The 18,560-nt window shown below is 33.6% G+C and overlaps 2 protein-coding genes across 2 annotated transcripts in view; both read left to right on the top strand.

The window, feature by feature from the left end:
- Positions 1-6,001, top strand: part of LOC127872761 (E3 ubiquitin-protein ligase RNF216-like) — a 33,670-nt gene extending 27,669 nt beyond the window's left edge. Inside the window, exons 5-9 of the mRNA XM_052416143.1 lie at positions 1,669-1,888; positions 2,365-2,499; positions 3,023-3,133; positions 4,439-4,584; positions 4,987-6,001. Coding sequence (XP_052272103.1) covers positions 1,669-1,888; positions 2,365-2,499; positions 3,023-3,133; positions 4,439-4,584; positions 4,987-5,087 — 713 coding nt within the window. The 3' untranslated portion in view covers positions 5,088-6,001. The remainder of the gene's footprint in view (positions 1-1,668; positions 1,889-2,364; positions 2,500-3,022; positions 3,134-4,438; positions 4,585-4,986) is intronic.
- A 3,943-nt stretch (positions 6,002-9,944) lies between these two features.
- LOC127872778 (uncharacterized) lies at positions 9,945-17,680 on the top strand. Its single transcript, XM_052416166.1, has 5 exons — positions 9,945-10,115; positions 11,381-11,524; positions 13,650-13,744; positions 16,015-16,156; positions 16,549-17,680. Exons 1-5 carry the CDS (start codon positions 10,052-10,054, stop codon positions 16,572-16,574), a joined length of 471 nt encoding a protein of 156 aa, XP_052272126.1. The 5' UTR covers positions 9,945-10,051; the 3' UTR covers positions 16,575-17,680.
- Positions 17,681-18,560: the final 880 nt, after the last annotated feature.

Raw genomic sequence — 18,560 nt, 5'->3', positions numbered from 1 at the left:
GGCCAGTTTTTAAGTGTCTGAATGGTTGGTAGACAAGAGCGAGAGTTTAGGTGTGTAACATTTCAAAGTTTAAGTGTCTGACAGGACTTAATGAAAGTGGTTGACAGGTCAGTGGTTTAGTGTAATGGGACACTGTTGTCAGTTGAGAAATGAAAATCATTCAAACATCAATGAGTAAGGGTTTATTGATCTTCATGCATTGTTAATAAAAAAAATCTAAGTAAAAAATATCTTTTGACATTATTTGTTGTTTGTAGACATGAATCTTTTAAATGTCATCCCCTAAATTCATTGATATAAACATATTCTTTATATCAAAAGAATGTGTAAGTAAATCAAAGCATGTTTATTATTCTCCATGCGAAACAAACTTGTTAAGGGAGTTTGTTAATACAAATATTTTTTTATTGTATTTCATGGTTTTCTGCAACAACTATATATTTATGCCCCCCTTCGAAGAAGAGGGGGTATATTGCTTTGCACATGTCAGTCGGTCTGTCGGTCCGTCCACCAGGTGGTTTCCGGATGATAACTCAAGAACGCTTAGGCCTAGGATCATGAAACTTGATAGGTAGATTGATCATGACTTGCAGATGACCCCTATTGATTTTCAGGTCACAAGGTCATAGGTCAAGGTCACGGTGACCCGAAATAGTAAAATGGTTTCCGGATGATGAATCAAAAACGCTTATGCCTAGGATCATGAAACTTGATAGTTAGTTTGATCATGACTGACAGATGACCCCTATTGATTTTCAGGTCACTAGGTAAAAGGTCAAGGTCACGGTGACCCGAAATAGTAAAATGGTTTCCGGATGATAACTTAAGAACGCTTATGCCTAGGATCATGAAACTTAATAGGTACATTGATCATGACTGGCAGATGACCCCTATTGATTTTCAGGTCAAAGGTCAAGGTCATGGTGACCCAAAATAGAAAAATGGTTTCTGGATGATAACTCAAAAACGCTTATGCCTAGAATCATGAAACTTGATAGGTAGATTGATCATGCCTCGCAGATGACCCCTATTGATTTTGAGGTCACTCGGTCAAAGGTCAAGCTAGGTCACGGTGACCCGAAATAGTAAAATGGTTTCCGGATGATGACTCAAAAACGCTTATGCCTAGGATCATGAAACTTGATAGGTACATTAATCATGACTGGCAGATGACCCCTATTGATTTTCAGGTCATTAGGTCAAAGGTCAAGGTCACGGTGACCAGAAATAGTAAAATGGTTTCCCGATGATAACTCAAGAAAGCCTATGGCTAGGATCATGAAACTTCATAGGTACATTGATCATGACTCGCAAATGACCCCTATTGATTTTCAGGTCACTAGGTCAAAGGTCAAGGTCACAGTGACAAAAAACATATTTACAAAATGCCTGTCACTACAACTGAGAGCCCATATGGGAGGCATGCATGTTTTACAAACAGCCCTTGTTGTTATTAGGCCAACTAAATAGTAGCCGTAATTTTAGGGAGTCAATTCCCTTTGAAATCCTAAAAAAAGACTTGGAATTATACATTTATAAAATGTTTGTTACACCAAAACGATTCACAATGACTAAAATGTCTGGGCATTGATAAAAAACTTTAAAGTATAATCTTAGCAAACTGACTAGTGTATTTCTTACAAGATTTTTAAAACCTTGTTATTTCAGGTACCTGTGAGAGTGACTTCCCCCTGCACATGCTTCAAGACATACTGAAGCCCTCCCTGTTCTCGCTGGTCCTCCGTAAGCTGCAAGAGGAGGAGCTACGGCAGGCGGACATTGCTGACCTTGTGTCGTGCCCATTCTGCTCATTTGCCACCATCATGCCCAACCAGGAGGACCGAGTGTTCAAGTGCTTGAACCCAGAGTGTCTCAGGGAATCATGCAGGTATTGTACAAAGTTTAATGCCAAGATACCATAAAATGTTGCTGCAGTAATTTATTTTGTATGCCATAATTTTGATTGTTCTGTCCATAGAAATATCTCAGCTAAGTTTAATAACCAGACAAATTGACATACTTTCAGATAAAGTAATTGAAATTTGAAATAAGGCTTTGTGAGCTTTTGCTTCTCTCCAATGTTGTCAAAACTTAACTATTGTGACAACTATACTATGCACATCTTAATTAAATATCACATGATTGACCAGATTGCCACAGGAAAAGTAAGTAAGGGTCCTCTATTGTTCTGAAACTGGCCTTTTTAGAAGGTTCCATACACTTAAATTAACAGTTGTTTTTTGCTCTTCAGCAAATTTACATTTTAACAAATGCTTGGTTGTTTTGCTTCAGTAAACAATAACACTGGTTTAACATTGAAGGGATATGATTCATGATTTTGTTGCACACAGCTCTTGTTTGCAGGCTGTGTAAGGAGCCAAACCATGTTCCCTTGCGCTGTAATGAAGTTGAGAAGCAAGGCGTAACCAACATACGGACCTACATTGAGACCAAAGTGTCCGAAGCCATTCTCAGGACGTGCCCACACTGCAAGAAAAGGTTAAACATAATGAAATGTGTGCCTGGAATGTGGTGCATAATCCTTTCAACCCAAATAATAACAAGAGTAGTTATATACTGGCTAAAGATTGAACAAGGTACTTTTGGCTACAACAGACAATAGACCTGTTAGGTTTTAGCCATTAATACTTCTCTTCAGCTTTTGAGAGAATTTCATTCAATACATTTTACAAACAAGTTACATCCATTTCTACATGTTGCTTTGATTAAAAGTGTCTTCTCAATTAAATGAAATTGTAAAATTGCGGCAAAATGAGAATTTGTTTTGGAAATTTTATTATTTGTGAGAAACTGACGCTGATTCAGATTGTATTTTCTTCAGATCACGCTTATTCCATCAAATTCCATATTTTACCTGTGAAATGAAGGATGTGCAGCAAAATAAGATAATGTCTGTCCCAGATTCAGATTGTATTTTCTTCAGATCACGCTTATTCCATTGAATTCCATATCTAACCTGTGAAATGAAGGATGTGCAGCTAAATAAGATAGTCTGTCCTAGGTTCTTGAAAGCCTCGGGCTGCAACAAGATGACATGTACGTGTGGAACCACAATGTGCTATGTCTGCCGGGAAGCTAAAATAGACTATCAACATTTTGATAATAACCCAAGGTAAACATTTAATATTAAAACTAAACACAATTTCTAAGAAATGAATTTAGATTGCAATAGATTTAATTTTGCAAATCAAAATTACAGACATTTAAGTCTGATGGAAAAATATTTATTTTTATTGTCCCCTACTGGTGAAACCGGAGGGGACTTATGGTTTGAGCTCCGTCTGTCTGTCAGTCTGTCTGTCAGTCCGTCACGCTTTTCTGTATCCTGCGATAACTTTAAAAGCCCTTCATATTTTTTCATGAAACTTGAAACTTGGATAGATGGCAATATGGAGATTTTGCACGCCATTTCATTCTGTTCCTGCGTCAAGAATTATGGTTGCTATGGCAACAAATATATTAAAAAATCATTTTTTTTAAATACTGACAATGGTGGATTTTCACCGGTAGGGGACCATATTGCTTGGCAATCTCTTGTTTTTCATGTTGTTTATCTGGCACTGTGTGATAACTTTCACACACGTTGGTCTTTGTCCCCTTGTAAGTTTATAATCTTATGGCTTACATGGTATTTGGATCTTAGTTCCAACATATTCAATGTAACAGCATTCTGATCATACTACTGTAACACTTATCACTTATTCCTGTTTGCGATTGTAAGCAATTTTTTTAAAATCAAAACAAAGATACTACTGTTCAAGCTTAACCTTTTACCACTTAGATACATACTTTGACTCATTTGTAGCCTCTCGGAAAGTTAACTTTTATTAAAGACCTTTCTTACTAGATTCAAATTTTAAAGGCTTCATTTTCAAACCTTAGATACTTAGAGTTACTCGCAGGCTCTTCAGGTTGCACATATCCATTTACACTTTGCGTCTGAGGGGAGAAGGGTAAATCAATCTACAAAGACAACAGTGAAACTTGCCTCCAGAGTGTATATAAGTACATCTACATGTTGTGTTCAACATTGAGATAAGCACTTTAGAAATCAGGAGAAAAAGAATCCAAAGAAATGTTGCTGTCAAGAATCAGGCATTTACTCATGTAATCAGGGAAATTTCAATGAATTTCAACTGGTCAGAACATTCCTAAATAATAGAATGGGAAATCTAAATTTATGATATACTTTATAAAAGAAGCATATTTATTGAGAATCAGAAGTAAACTTGTCAATTAAAATGGCTACAAAAGGAAAATAATCACAAATTTATATGCACTACTAGTATTCCCTCTTTGCTCATGTTTTCCCACTAATAAGACAAAAATGTTATGGAATAACAATTTCTCTTGAGGGAATTAAAATTAACTTTGAATTTTCAGTAGCCACCCTGTTCAACATCATAATACTATTTAGGTGTTCCATTGACTCGGACATTGGTGAGCTCCACAAACAGGAGATGATGACTGCTGCCCAGTTGGCCAAGACCCAGTACCTTGCTGACCACCCTGACCTTGACCCTGCTGGGCTTGACCTTGACCTTGATCAGCTGGTCATGAAAAGTGAGTGACACATTTATGTTGTTCATGTTTCCTCATGTTAAATCTCTGGAAGGAAATGTGATTGACCATATTGACAGTTTTATATGTTTCACTTTAAGCAAAAATAAGTGAACACCTGAATTTGCAATACTTATAATTATTTGATTATTTATGTACATGTTTATTGTTGTGGCACTTGTAACATGTTCTTTACGCCCCCCCACTCCCCAAAAAATGTTTTTTTTTCCATATTTTTAAATCATTTTTGTGCAATGAGTTCAAACCAGGCATTAAAATTAATTCTTGTACTATCTGCGGTATGGGGTGTTTACTACATGACACCCAACATTCTTATGACATATATTTAACAAATATTTATAAAACACATGACATCATTAAGTGGGTTTTGTTGTTGTATTTCAGTATTAGGCAATGGTGGAGTGGAAGAGAACAAAGAGAACAATTATGAAGAAGATGACTACAATTATGAAGAAGATGATTACGATGATGATGAATACATGTAAAACTCAATAGTGCCCTATTCTCTGTGTGTGTTAGATTCATTAAGACAAACCATTTTCTGTCATGAATACAATTATTGATATATTGTAATGCCCCAATTGTTAAACAAATGTGCAGCTTTATGATTGGATGTATGCATGTATTGATTAATGTTTTATTATTGAATTTTACACATTTATAAGGAAATTAACAGAATTAAAATGTTTCTTTGTTCTGAATTAAAGTACACATAATTTCAGGGAAGAAGTATTTAGATGATAAGAAATTATGCCTGAAATCTGATGAGTTTGTAGTAAATTAATATGAGCATAGAACATCGCTGTCCGCAATTTTTAGTAGACCAAAAAACAGAAACATGATATTTAAAGTTAACTATTTTCACAAAATTAATCAAACTATTTTTTGATCATAGACTTTTGATTAGACTGGTGATTTCTTTATACTAATACATATATTTTTTATTAATTTTATTTCGACAATAGTGCAGATAATGCTTGTACAGAAATTCTATAGTTTCAACAGATATTAATGAACAATCATACATATTGCTTGAATATCTATTTTTTACCTTGTTGTAATTGATTTTAACTTTAAACCATGATATTTGTTTTAAAACTTCATATTCTTGTTTTAAACAACGATTTATGAAGAATACATAAACATACATAAAGTACATATAAATTTATAAAAATGATACAAAATTATATTTAATACATATTCTTTGATAATAATGGTTATTGTTTCAATTTGTTTTTTGTATTTATGATTATTGATTGAATTTGTTATTTGTTTGGACGATTATATTGTTTTATGGACTGATATACAATGTGATTTTTAGCTGTGATTTAAATCTGTGATTGTTTAATGCCATGGTCCTCTGTGATAGCAAGAAAAGATAAAAACGATTTATTGTGAAGTGTTATTAGTTGTTACTACGTAATTAGATCACAAAGTTCCAATTTAGCGATTACAAGGTAGTATCGTTGACATATATGGTTAGGGCCAGGGTGTTGGTTAGGTCTACACATCTATGGATTTCCTAAAGTAATGGAAACAATAACCTCAAAACATCATGATATATGTGTCACATAATAATATAATAGTTGGCTCAGTAACAAATTACACATTACATAGTGCTTATTGGTACAAGTCCGTGAATAATTAATCATTTAACATCGATGGAACAATTAACTCACGGGGCACAAAAAAGATGGTTTAAAAAATGATTACTTAAAAAATCGCCACCGAAACAGCAATGGCCAGAGGTCAAATATTTGGTATGCAGAATCTAATTGTGGTCCTTTACAACTTTTTTTCAAATTAGGCCCCTTGGGTCAAACCGGGGGTCACCAGCTCTCAAGAGACAATCTTCTTGTCAGAAGCTGCAATGCCCAAAGCTTTTATACTTGGTATATAACATCATGTAAAGGTCCTCCACAAACTTTGCTTAAATTAAGCCCCTAAGTTCAAAACTACCCACCCTCCTCACTAGTTTGGCTTATATAGGGTAGTCCAACTTGTTGACGCTCTCAAATATTAAGCTACTTTTTAAATTGGTAATATTGCTCATATAAAAAGTATCTCTAAATTCTTTGCGCATCTTATAAATGAGACTATATATAGGGATAACCGTTACAAAATCTCGTCTGAAACTGTGAAGCCCAAGAAATTCGTATTTCGTATATAGCATCATTTAGAAAACCTCTACTTAAATTGTTCAAATAATTCCCGGTGCCGCACCCTTTGGGATCTCCACTATAAAATTGACTTACATGAATTAAATCTGTAAAAATCTTGTACGAATGTAAAACCTGAAAGCCCATGACTTTCATATTCAGTTTTTAATATATTATAGAGGTCTTCTAAAAAATCTGTGTAAATAATCCAACCGCAGTCACTAGCTCTAAATTGATTTACAGGTATATAGGGACAATCGTTGAAGGGACCGTCAACCAGATTGACGAAAAAAAGAAAAGTTCTAAAATGCCGATTTTTTTACAACTTCTAGTTTATATTGATTAAAATATAACGACTAGTATATGACATTACTTGAAAAAAGTTCATATTTTCAGTAGATTCGGTAATAAAATGTCTCGATTTGAAATCGAAAGAACATTGCGAAAATAGGTGACGTAACGATATACATACTATAAATAACGCAAGTAGATTGATCATTTTATATATAAAGTATATACCATTCACTACGTATGCATAAATTGCATTCCTGGGTTTACCACGTGACGATAATGATAAATCTACTTGCGTTATTTATTGTTAACTGGTATAGTAACCTGGTACACATACCTAGTAAAATTTATTACCGAATATACTGAAAATATGAAAAACTTAACAACTTTTTCAAGTAATGTAATATACCAGCCATGATATTTAAATCAATATAAAATAATAATTGTAAAAAAATACGGTATTTTAGAACTTTTCTTTTTTTCGTCAATCTGGTTGACGGTCCCTTTAAATTTTTTACTTGTGGGAAACGGCAACACCCATGCCTTTCATATTTTGAACGTAACACCATCTAGAGGTCATCTACGAATTAAAACTTGACCAATGTGAAATGTTACGTATGAAACGCATAAACATGCATAAGAACTATACAATATGAAATGAAACGACAATAAGTATTCCAATACGTATGTTCGAGTTAAACATGAACTGTTCATCATTTATCCAACACTACGTCTCGCTGCATGTCAACATCGAAGTCCTTAGATTTATTGAGGCGTTCACTGCTCTTTCTCCTGACTAGAAACAAGATATATCTTTTAAAAGATATACGGCGTTGATTGTGGTTTGAGTTTGTTAAAGGTAAAGAGTTCAAAAAATGAGATCAAGGATAGCGAATGTCTTTTTCTGACCAGTTCTTAGCTGGATCACACGCAGTACGGGATGTTACACTGAGTTTTCGCGGCTTATTTTACATAATTACATATTGCTGGTCATATACCTATAGATACAAAACAGAAAACCAAAAGAAGAATTGAAGTGAAATTTAAAAATATGAGTCAACCGGCCACACGCTAACTAAGTATCCGTACATATTTTAAATATTTATACGCGCGTTCTTCGAACAAACCTGTTTTAGTGGTTTGTCGGGCATTGCTATTTGATTCGATTATTAACAGTATCAAGAATCATCGCGCTCATGCTTAATACATTAGGCAATATGGTGGAATAATTCTTGTTAAATTAATTAAAAATATTATTTATCATGGTATTGTTGAAAACACAAAGAATCTATTATTGACATACCATAATTATATCGCTGAATATCTTCATTTAACATCTTTCATGGTCTAAAGAAAATCTCAGTTCACCTAGTTCACGGATAGCGTCTATATTATATAACGAACTGGCCACCAACTCAGGTCAGCACATAAGCGTCTTCGAAGACGCAGCGATGACCTGTAAATAAACCCTGATACCTCGCGGGTTGAAATGCAATGCATTAAAGTGAGGCCACGCTTCCACTGCTCTTTATACTTTTACATGTTAACATGTTGATAGGAATATGAAAGTCTGTACTAAAATGAGAACATAGCCTTTAAGTTAAAACGCTGTTGCCTATGAAAATAAAAGGTGGACGCACAAACTGTATTGATGTCGAAATTGAGTGTAAAATTGTTCTATCTATTAAGCCTTTTCATTAGAGATAAAATTGTTTCATGCTGAACACGCAGTAAAACAGTGTTACAAAGACGCGGACATGTTTCCAATGTTCTGCTGGTATGCTCAAATCAGCCTATGGGATAACTGAAGTGTATTCATTCTGAACTAGCCGCGGGAAATTTTATTTGAATTTTATTGGACAGTTACAAAGGTCAGGTAAGGTGAAAAGCTGGCGTATACAGCTAACGCCGAAAAATACTTGGTGTATGTGAATAATAAATTTAACAGGCTAAGAGGATACCCTATCCGCCGCGACATTGACCGTACTTATCTTGTTTCGACACTTCGCTCGACACTTTTTAAACCGTGTTTGTTTCAACTCGGCAGAGCGAGCGAGGGTTATACCGATAAACTAAGTATATGGAGACCTGTTCTGTTAAATAAGGTTTGAATAGGAACCTATTCTTATTCATGTGGGTGCATTATTAACAAAGGATCATAAAAACCTGCTCATTTAATCATATTTTTGATCTCTTAATGTTTTTAGCAGTATGCTGTGATGTGGTTTGCTCATTAATGACAATGACGTTGGCCATAACACGACTATGATAACACTGAATACAACGACGACGATGATTTGCATAGATAGGGGAATATAATGATGATGATGTTGAGGATGATTAAATTAACAAGTATGATAATGACGATGATTTTGATTGTGGCAATTTTGATGATGACTATTAAACCGATGATGACTACGATGATGATTTTGACAATTGTAATTACGATGACTGGTGCTAGAACTGATTGTAATATAAGGACTTGTGAACTAAAATCTTTTTGTATCAAAGACCAATTATCATAGTCGATATTGTGCAGTAATCCAATTTATTTATTATTTTATGTAATACAAATATTATTTTAGAATAAATTCCTTAACACTGCTCTTTTTTGTTAAACATCGATAGCGTTAACTAAGCATTCCAAAACAGATTTATTCATCATATTTTACAATCGAAAATCGATAGTATATCCAATTAAGTCAGAAGTAATTATTTCCAATCCAATGAATTATTTTATTAAGAGCATACGATAAAGGTCTTTGATTTTCATAAGTTTGAAACATTGATGAATAAACTCAATAGCGCTGAGTAATTTGATAGTAATTCTTTTACAAATTGACACGAACGCCTGATAATACATTGACCTGCATCGATAAGATATATCATTCGATGGATCATCATTTCATAAAATTTTGACGATTCAAGTTCTTCATAGCATGTTGAGTAAACCCGTATGTATTGTTGAAATAACACTATGATTATGATATTTTTGGCTGATGTTTTTTGAATTAAATAAAATGGATAGTTTCCACTGGATTACAAACTCCAAGAAAGTTAAAGGTAACTATTGTAGTGTTGGTTAATAAGATTCTTAATCTTTATAGTATCACTATCAAAGCAGGGTCAAATGACAGAGATTTTGTTAAACTTTACACAAACACAACATTTATTAAAGATCATACTGACATGATAATCAAATATTTGTGACGCACATAACTTGATTCTTGTATGAAATTCATAGTCATAAAAACAATGACGTAAACCTTTTTTTGCTACATGGAGTTACAGTTTATTGGAACATTTCGAGATGAAATTACTCGTGCTATTTTAACCGCTTCAATTTCAATTACAGTTATTCAAGAACTTCCTCTAACTGCATTTTTCGTTCATCTTACTTCGTTTCTAGAATAACACGGATTTAATTTTCACTATCTGCATTCTTCTTTCATAACACTTCGTTTCTAGAATTACGGATTGAACTTCCTATAGCATCAATCATTTTACAACCTGTATGTCTTTGTGGTTCTTTTATCATACGTATTTAAAGAAATCGGCATTAAACTTTTCACGTGTCCCGTTACCTTTTAAAACAATGTTTTCTAGTTCTTTGGTTTAAATTTCCATTATTTTTATTCCCATTTAAAGTAATGCATTTATTGAATTTCGGATTGAAATGTCACTTGATGCAGGCGTCCTAATTTCGTTTTACAATTTTTGATTGAATTTATCCTAGTTTACTTTGTCATATAGAACAAAATGGTTTAATTAATTTCGGATTTAACTTGCACTTAGTTAAGTTGCCTTTCAGAATAATGATGTTTTTCTATTATTCCGTATTGAACTGCCTCTAGATGCAATCGCCTGTCAGAACAATTTGTTTCCAGAATTTAGTATTGAGCGATCAAATTGTGATGTCACCTTCCTGAATACTTCGTTCATAGAAATTCACAATGAAGTGTCACTAGTTTAATTTGCCTCGAAGAACAATACGTTTCTAGAAATTCGGTTTGATTGCAGTCGCTTTCCCGATGCTTTGTTTTAGAATTGCGGATTCAACTGATACTACCTAGTTGTAGTTTAGTTTGTTTAAAGTATTTAGTGCAGCAATATTCCATAAAAACATCATCAAAAACACTATCGAGTCCATTTTCTGTGTAGAACCGATACTTTTGAGAATATTGCAAACGCTCCTAAAGGGGGAATCGAACTCGTCAACGTTCTACATTTAGTTGTAGTTGTCACATAAATTAATATACACGATATTCTAGAATTTTTGAAAGAATTTAAACTTATTGCAGTCATCGTATATACTAAATGATTTCCAGAATTCCGTGTACGTTTCGATATCTTCGATCGTCATAAGTCGGGGATCATCAAAGTGAGTGAGCTCATTTCTGTGCTGCAAGACATGGGCATGAAAATATCGCGAGAGATGATAGACCAGATGATGGCAAGCATTGGCAAGCTAGGTAGGTGCCGTTCTGGACACAGTTCTGATTTGTTAGCGGATTGTCTCTTAACTGGGCGTACCGGGTTCGATTCACTATCCAAGTGCATGTATGGTTGGTGATTTCTCCATGACTTCTGCTCTCCCACGACAGTACAGAACCACAGCAGATTTACATATTTTAAAACTCACATTAAAACGCCAGAACGTATGTGAGTATAGTGAATTATATTGCTAAGAGTATTGAAGTGCAATTCGGGTCGAAACATGTTGCCGCCTTACCCGGTTGGATCTCATAAACAAATACACAATCATGTACTTAAACTCACAGGCATTCGGCGTTAGTTGCTCCCCTTCTCCCCAATGTGCTTCGCCCCACTTCCAAAAAACTCAAAAATGTCCATTTGTTGTACAAAATATGTATTTTTATGTATTGTATCGCCTATCTTAATTGTTTCGATATTATATATAATCAATGGACAATTTTAAGGGTTTTGGGAGTGGGTAACAGCTTTGTGGGGTGTAGCGGTGTGTGTGCGGGGGGTGGGGGGTAGCAACTAATTCCGAGTGCCTGTGCTTAAACTAATGTATTTGTACATTAGAGTGACAGTGGTGTAAACAAGTAGTACGACTGCGTAGTTGTTTTGAGACCTATTTCAGCAGCGAACATGATAATAAAGCAAATGAAAATGCCCCAAAATCGCAAATGGGAATTGTATCCGCTTCATGTACACGAACCTATATTAATAGTGTGATAATAACATTTCAATTGTTTTTAATTCATTTAAGACTGTAACCGATTTCTTCTTAAACGTGATCTTATTTACTATATGTAATACTTTTATTACAATGGGATATTGCTTCTTCCAGAATTAACATTAATATTATACTATCTAATTAGGATTTGCAAATATATGTACCGGCATTAGAAATGGCATATAACTGTATTTACTTCAAAACTATACTGTCTGGAAATGCAGTTATGCGAAAAAGTGTTTAATAACGTAAATGAGTAGAAACACTTATCGTGCAAATTTGTGAACTTATCCGTGTAACATATTAGAAAATCGTTCTGGAAAAACAATAAGTTAGTAAAATACTTCTCCATTAATAGCGACATAAAAATTCAATGTAATACAAATACAGCCTTCTTAATTTCACCAGAGATCATTAATCTTCATTGTTATCTCTAACAATAAATTATTATTATTATAGCTATTGAAAATTACTATCCGACGTAAAGAAGTCTGTAATCGATGCATGTTGACATATTCGGTACTCGCACTGTAGAACGTTAAAGATTAAACTATAGCAAAATATCAATGGTTTGATAAAGATGATATCGATAAAATTTAATTTTGACAGGCTATATCGTAGTTATAAATGAAGTGCTTACATGATCTAAGCGATTTTGATTATGCACCAAAACTTCAATACAAACGGTTTTATACAGCGCAAACCGTTTTCGGCCTATTAAGTTTTAATGGTATGTCGTTTCACAAAGCATTATTGTAGTATTTAACTGTTTACCGTTAACTTCACATTTAATAATTGAAAGAACGTTCACATTAATTGATAGACGCAAACTGTTGTTAAGGTCAATATTGATGTTATTTACAATATAAAATTTTCTGGCAGATGATATAAATGCATGATTATTTTTAATGCATACTGTTTTTTAACTTGACACCAAAACATCCCAGTTTCGCAGACATTTTACGGTTAAAGGGTAAGCTATTTTATAAACAACACATTTCAGCCAAGCAACAATAGCCGCTATGATAAATAAATCAGGTTAGGAACGTTGCTACGATGGAAACAATAGTGTAGCCAACGGGAAACAAAAACAAAAACAAATAAACAAAATAAAAAGTCATAATGTAATGTATTATTGTAAAAATCCTTATTTGAAATATTTATTGCAATGTATTAAACAATGTATTTGCTCTTAAAACAGGTATCTAATTTACACTTTTCATGAACTAGACAGCATTATCCACACCTTTATATGTATCTTTTCTGACACAGTTTGTTTTGGTGTAAGGTTTCTTAAAAACGTAGACTCAAACAGTTAAAAACTGTTGACTTGAAACTTGTAAAACACATTTGCATAAACACGATATATTTTGTTTTGTCTTTGATATTAGGCGAAGATGAGATCCATTTTGACGAGTTTATGATGATGGCCGCCAGGAAAGAAGTGTGCGAGGATGACTACGGCGATCTTAAGGAAGCGTTCTCGGTATGTAGGTTAACAGACAATATTTCAAGGATATTTATGTTTTTAATGCCTTTGACGTACTCCATATGGTAACGGAACAAAGATTTCGTGTGTAATCCTAGAAGGACAACTTTCACCTCATATGCGCTAAATAGTTATGATAATTATAATAATAAAATCTTTATTTAAAGAAGATAGACTTGTTAAGAAATACATCGGATGAAATTACATAATATGCAATTTATATAATTCATTTCATATTTTCAACAAGGTCTTCTAACATAATACCATTTACAACAAATACATCGTATTTCATCTTGAGGAATAACAACAAAACATAAATAATCATATATGCATACACACTTATAATGATATATATTATAATTAAAAACAAATGAAAGACATAAAACTACAATTACCATTTATGCAAGAACAGTATTCACACATTAAACTAAGGTTATTTACTAAAACAAAACACGAAAAATGTTCAGTTTATTTCACAAAGTGTGGTAGAAAGATAAGCTTTTAATTTTTTTTCTTAAATGTCATTAAGTTGTTTGTTTGACGTATAGATTGGGGTGACGAATTCCAATTTTTTTTGCAAGAAAATTCAAACGATCGTTTGAAATAGTTTGTTTAGGGTATTCGCACAAGCTTTAAATCCCCCTTTTCGCAAGATCGCAAGTTATAGTGATTATTTTGTGAAGGTGTCAAAAGGTCACGTATGTATGTTGGGGTTTGATTGTGAAATGCTTTAAATACAATAGCTGACGTGAAATAGTGATTACGCTGTTCGAAAGTCAACCATTTTAGATCATTAAATAGGGTTTTTGAATTGGTGTTGTACTTTTTATTTAAAATATGTGTACCACAACGCTTTTGTATGACTATTCTATTAATTTCCGTTTTGGCCGCCTAACTCCAGGTAACGCATGCGTAGTCGGATATGGGTGAGATATAATCATTATAGAAGAGCTTACGCATTTCAAGGGTTAAATATGGTTTTATTTTTTGTAGAAGAAACATTCGAGGCGACGTTTTTGAACAAACTCTGTTAATGTGTAGTTTCCAAGATAGACTATTTTCAATATAAAGGCCAAGAAGTTTTTGACAATTTACTGTTTCGATCACCGTATCTGAAATTTTAAGTTTTAGATTTGTTAATTTTTGAGTTTTCCGTTTCGACCCTTATACCATATAAGTAGTTTTTAGTGGATTAATAATCATGTTATTAGTTTGGCACCATTTATTTACAATCGAAAGATTTGTTTGTAGCTTATTTTGAACTGTTTGAATATTTGTTCCCACAGTGTGCAATGTTTTATCATCAGCATACATTGCAGAATTACATGTAAGATTTTGCGAAAGATCATTAACGTAAATAAGAAATAAATAAGGTCCCAAAATAGATCCTTGGGGAACACCAGCAATGATGCTTTTACAAGTAGAGGTAGTGTTTTCTGCTTTGATAAACTGAAATCGATTGCGGAGATAATGAAGAAAAAAGGTCGCATGACTTATCATTAAAATGATAAAGTTTCAACTTGTATAAAAGAACCCTATGGTCCACAAGATCAAATGCTTTTTTAAGATCCAAGAAAATTGTACCTACGAGATTACCATTATCAATTTGTTTAAGCCATGAATCTACTATTTTAATCAATGCTGTTTGACAAGAATGATATTTGCGAAAAACCGACTGAGTTGTGTTTAATATACCTGTAGATTCTAGATATATATATGTAATTGTTTAGCTATATGCTTTTCAAATATTTTAGATATAGTAGGTAAAAGTGATATTGGTGTATAATTATTGGATCTTCTACCGATCCCCCCTTGTATGAAGGTATAACGTTTGCAATTTTAAGCATGTCTGGAAAGGTACCATGTGATATACAGTTATTAATAAGAGCAGTGATTGGTTGAATTATGAATTTAATAATGCTGGGCCCTTTACCATCAGCACCAGCAGATTTGTTTGAATGTAGTTGATCAATTAAAGTACTAACTTCTAATGAAGTAATAAACTGAACAGAGAAATGCTTAGAATCTAGCTTAGTATCTAGATATGTTCAAGTGAGTTGAATAGTTCGTATTTTCTAATTTATAAATCGAGGGACAATTGATGAAGTTGATTTCATGTGACAAAACTATGCAAATTTTGATAATTCGCAGTATATTACAAAACCCTGGGTAGACAAGTGATTAATTTAAAAGTCAGAATGAAATTGTGAAATATTGCACTCACATGTTATTAAATTCACATACACACACGTTCGGGTTTCTTCAAGGAATTCGACAACGGCAAGGGGTTTATAGCGGAAAGGGATCTAAGGCTAGTGATGACCACGATGGGTGAGAAACTCTCCGACGACGAGGTTGATGAAATGATTGAAGAGGCGTCAGTAGAGAACGGGATGATACATATTGATGGTACTTAAACATACCAATAAGCACACGAGTTTACTCATTACATGAAACGATTTATTATTAACAGCATCATATCTTAATAATATATATTATAGTCAAGTATTTGAACCAATCAGTTTAAACCAACCAGTTAACCAGTTAAATTTCAGCTACTTGTTTGCACCACTTATTACTTTTAAAATTGAATGAAACATTCGTATACGTTCTCTCCTAAATTATAATTCGTCACAACACGTCGAGTTTATGACTATATCACGTCGTACTATAATACAGTAAAGAACGTCCTATATACACACACTCGTATCGTATTTGATCGCAGTTTGTAATTAACCTCTTTTAACCTCACCACACATCAAGCAAATAGTGTTCATTGGTCAATTCTTTTTGTATTTTAGATTTCATCTCTGTATTACTACGATAGCAGATGTCCGTCCAACGAGGTCATTGTTCTACAAATTTGAAAAAAATAACGTATCGTTTAAGTCGTTCAATTGAGAGACCTACGTGCACAGGAGAATAGTAGCAGCACAGCCCAAATATCAATCTCCACGAAGAGTTGTCGTTCCTTGCTCTCACATACAACCTCTGCCATCACAAGAAAATCCCACCAGCTTTATTATGCACCATGTTATTATATATATGTATTTGTGTCTAATACAAGATAAGTATTGATGCAAAGCATCAAAGAGCGTCGGGAATTCCAGTGTAAAAGGCACTCAATGAAGTTACATGGAACGATTATTTCTACTGTAAATATTAATATATTGGCCGATTATTTTAAACAAAATAGAAAAAGATACTGGTATAACCATTATCTATGATTTTGTGTTGTAACCCCCAAATATTTCATAGTTCATTTTATTTACATTGGTTTTCTTTTTTTTTAACTGGCATCCATGTGCAGTTTTCATTAATGGAACAGAACTGTGTAGGTTTTAAAAAATCTGCTTCATCTTGTAAGCGTTATTTCATATTTTTCTCAACTTCAAGGGGAGATGATTCTGAACTTAGTCTTACGTTGCTCATTTACGATACGGGTTGAATACTCATTGATGTGAAAACTCTGTAAAAGTTTTAATGTGTTTACGACCCCCCACCCTCTCACGCATATATTTCATGGGCATAATAGAAACAAAAACTGGTTACAATAGAATAGCACATTTATTTAAACTAAAATGTCTACATCAAAACAAAAAGTTAACATAGAACACAAATAAAATAATTTAATTCTACTGGGGCTCGAACCTTGGGCCTCTCACATGTGAAGCGAGCGTGTAACAACTACACTACGAAACCGCTTGAAAAATCACGTTCTTACTAAGATATTAATAAGTGACTGTTGTGTAACGGTTATCAATAAACCAATAAACCGTGTAATCGCTGTCGTCTTGTAAAATTGAAGAAAAAACGCGTTAGCCAAAACTCGAACAGCAAAAGTCTGCGCTATTGTTAGAAAAACCACAAAATAAATATATTTTGATTATGTTTTGTTTTTATACAAAACCAGAAAGTTTCACCGGTTCGCGTATTTGCCCAGTCCCTGTTTTTTTTTTATTATATCGAAGTCCCTGTGATCAGTTATTAATTAAAAGAATTAGCTTTGCATTATTGGCAATAAATGTTGTAGTAAATGTAATATGCACAAATGCAGTACTTATTTACACTTATTTACACAAAAAATCACCACAATGCAAGATATTCTGACAACAAAAATATATACATTACAAAATAACTTCTCCTCCCATAAGCAAAAAAAACGTATTACATACTAGTCGCCGCACTTCTGTGCGACGCCAATAATGTTGCTAATGTTGCAACATTCTTATTTTGCCAATGACGATAAGTAAATACAGCTGTAGGACATTAACGGTGGTTCACATGCATTTTGACAAGTTTGCAGAGGCTGAGGAAAAATACCATCGCTTTGTTCCTCTTTTTCAATAAATTTGCATGTGCATAATTTAGTCGACATACTCATTTTTCTATGGCGAAGTTATTCAATAATTTAACAAGCAATATTTTTTTAATGAAACATTTCTTTAATATCCGGAATAATTCATTTTAAATACATCACGTTCGTTTCCTTATGAAGTTAAGATTTAAAATTCATTATTTTAAACCTATTTACTTTAGCTCGAGTGCATCGAAAGCCTAAGGTTTATTTGAAACGCTCTCGAGTCTCGAGTCGAGTTCTAGTCCTGGGAGAAGAACCAGTACTTGATGCCGTTTGGGGAGATTTAAAGAACGCTCCAACTGTGGGGATTGAACCCATGACCCCCCAATCGCTAGGCGGACACCATAACCATTACGCCACGGCGAACTATTCGTTCACAAAGCTTTAGCGGAACTACCTGCATTTATTAAGCTAAATCATTTGCCTGCAGGGTAAATCTTGTCTAATGTTTAT

The sequence above is a fragment of the Dreissena polymorpha genome, chromosome 3 (assembly GCF_020536995.1).
Source record: "Dreissena polymorpha isolate Duluth1 chromosome 3, UMN_Dpol_1.0, whole genome shotgun sequence".
NCBI lineage: Eukaryota > Metazoa > Mollusca > Bivalvia > Myida > Dreissenidae > Dreissena > Dreissena polymorpha.
Note: the sequence above shows the minus strand (reverse complement) of the source record. Positions and strands in the feature narration are given on the sequence as shown.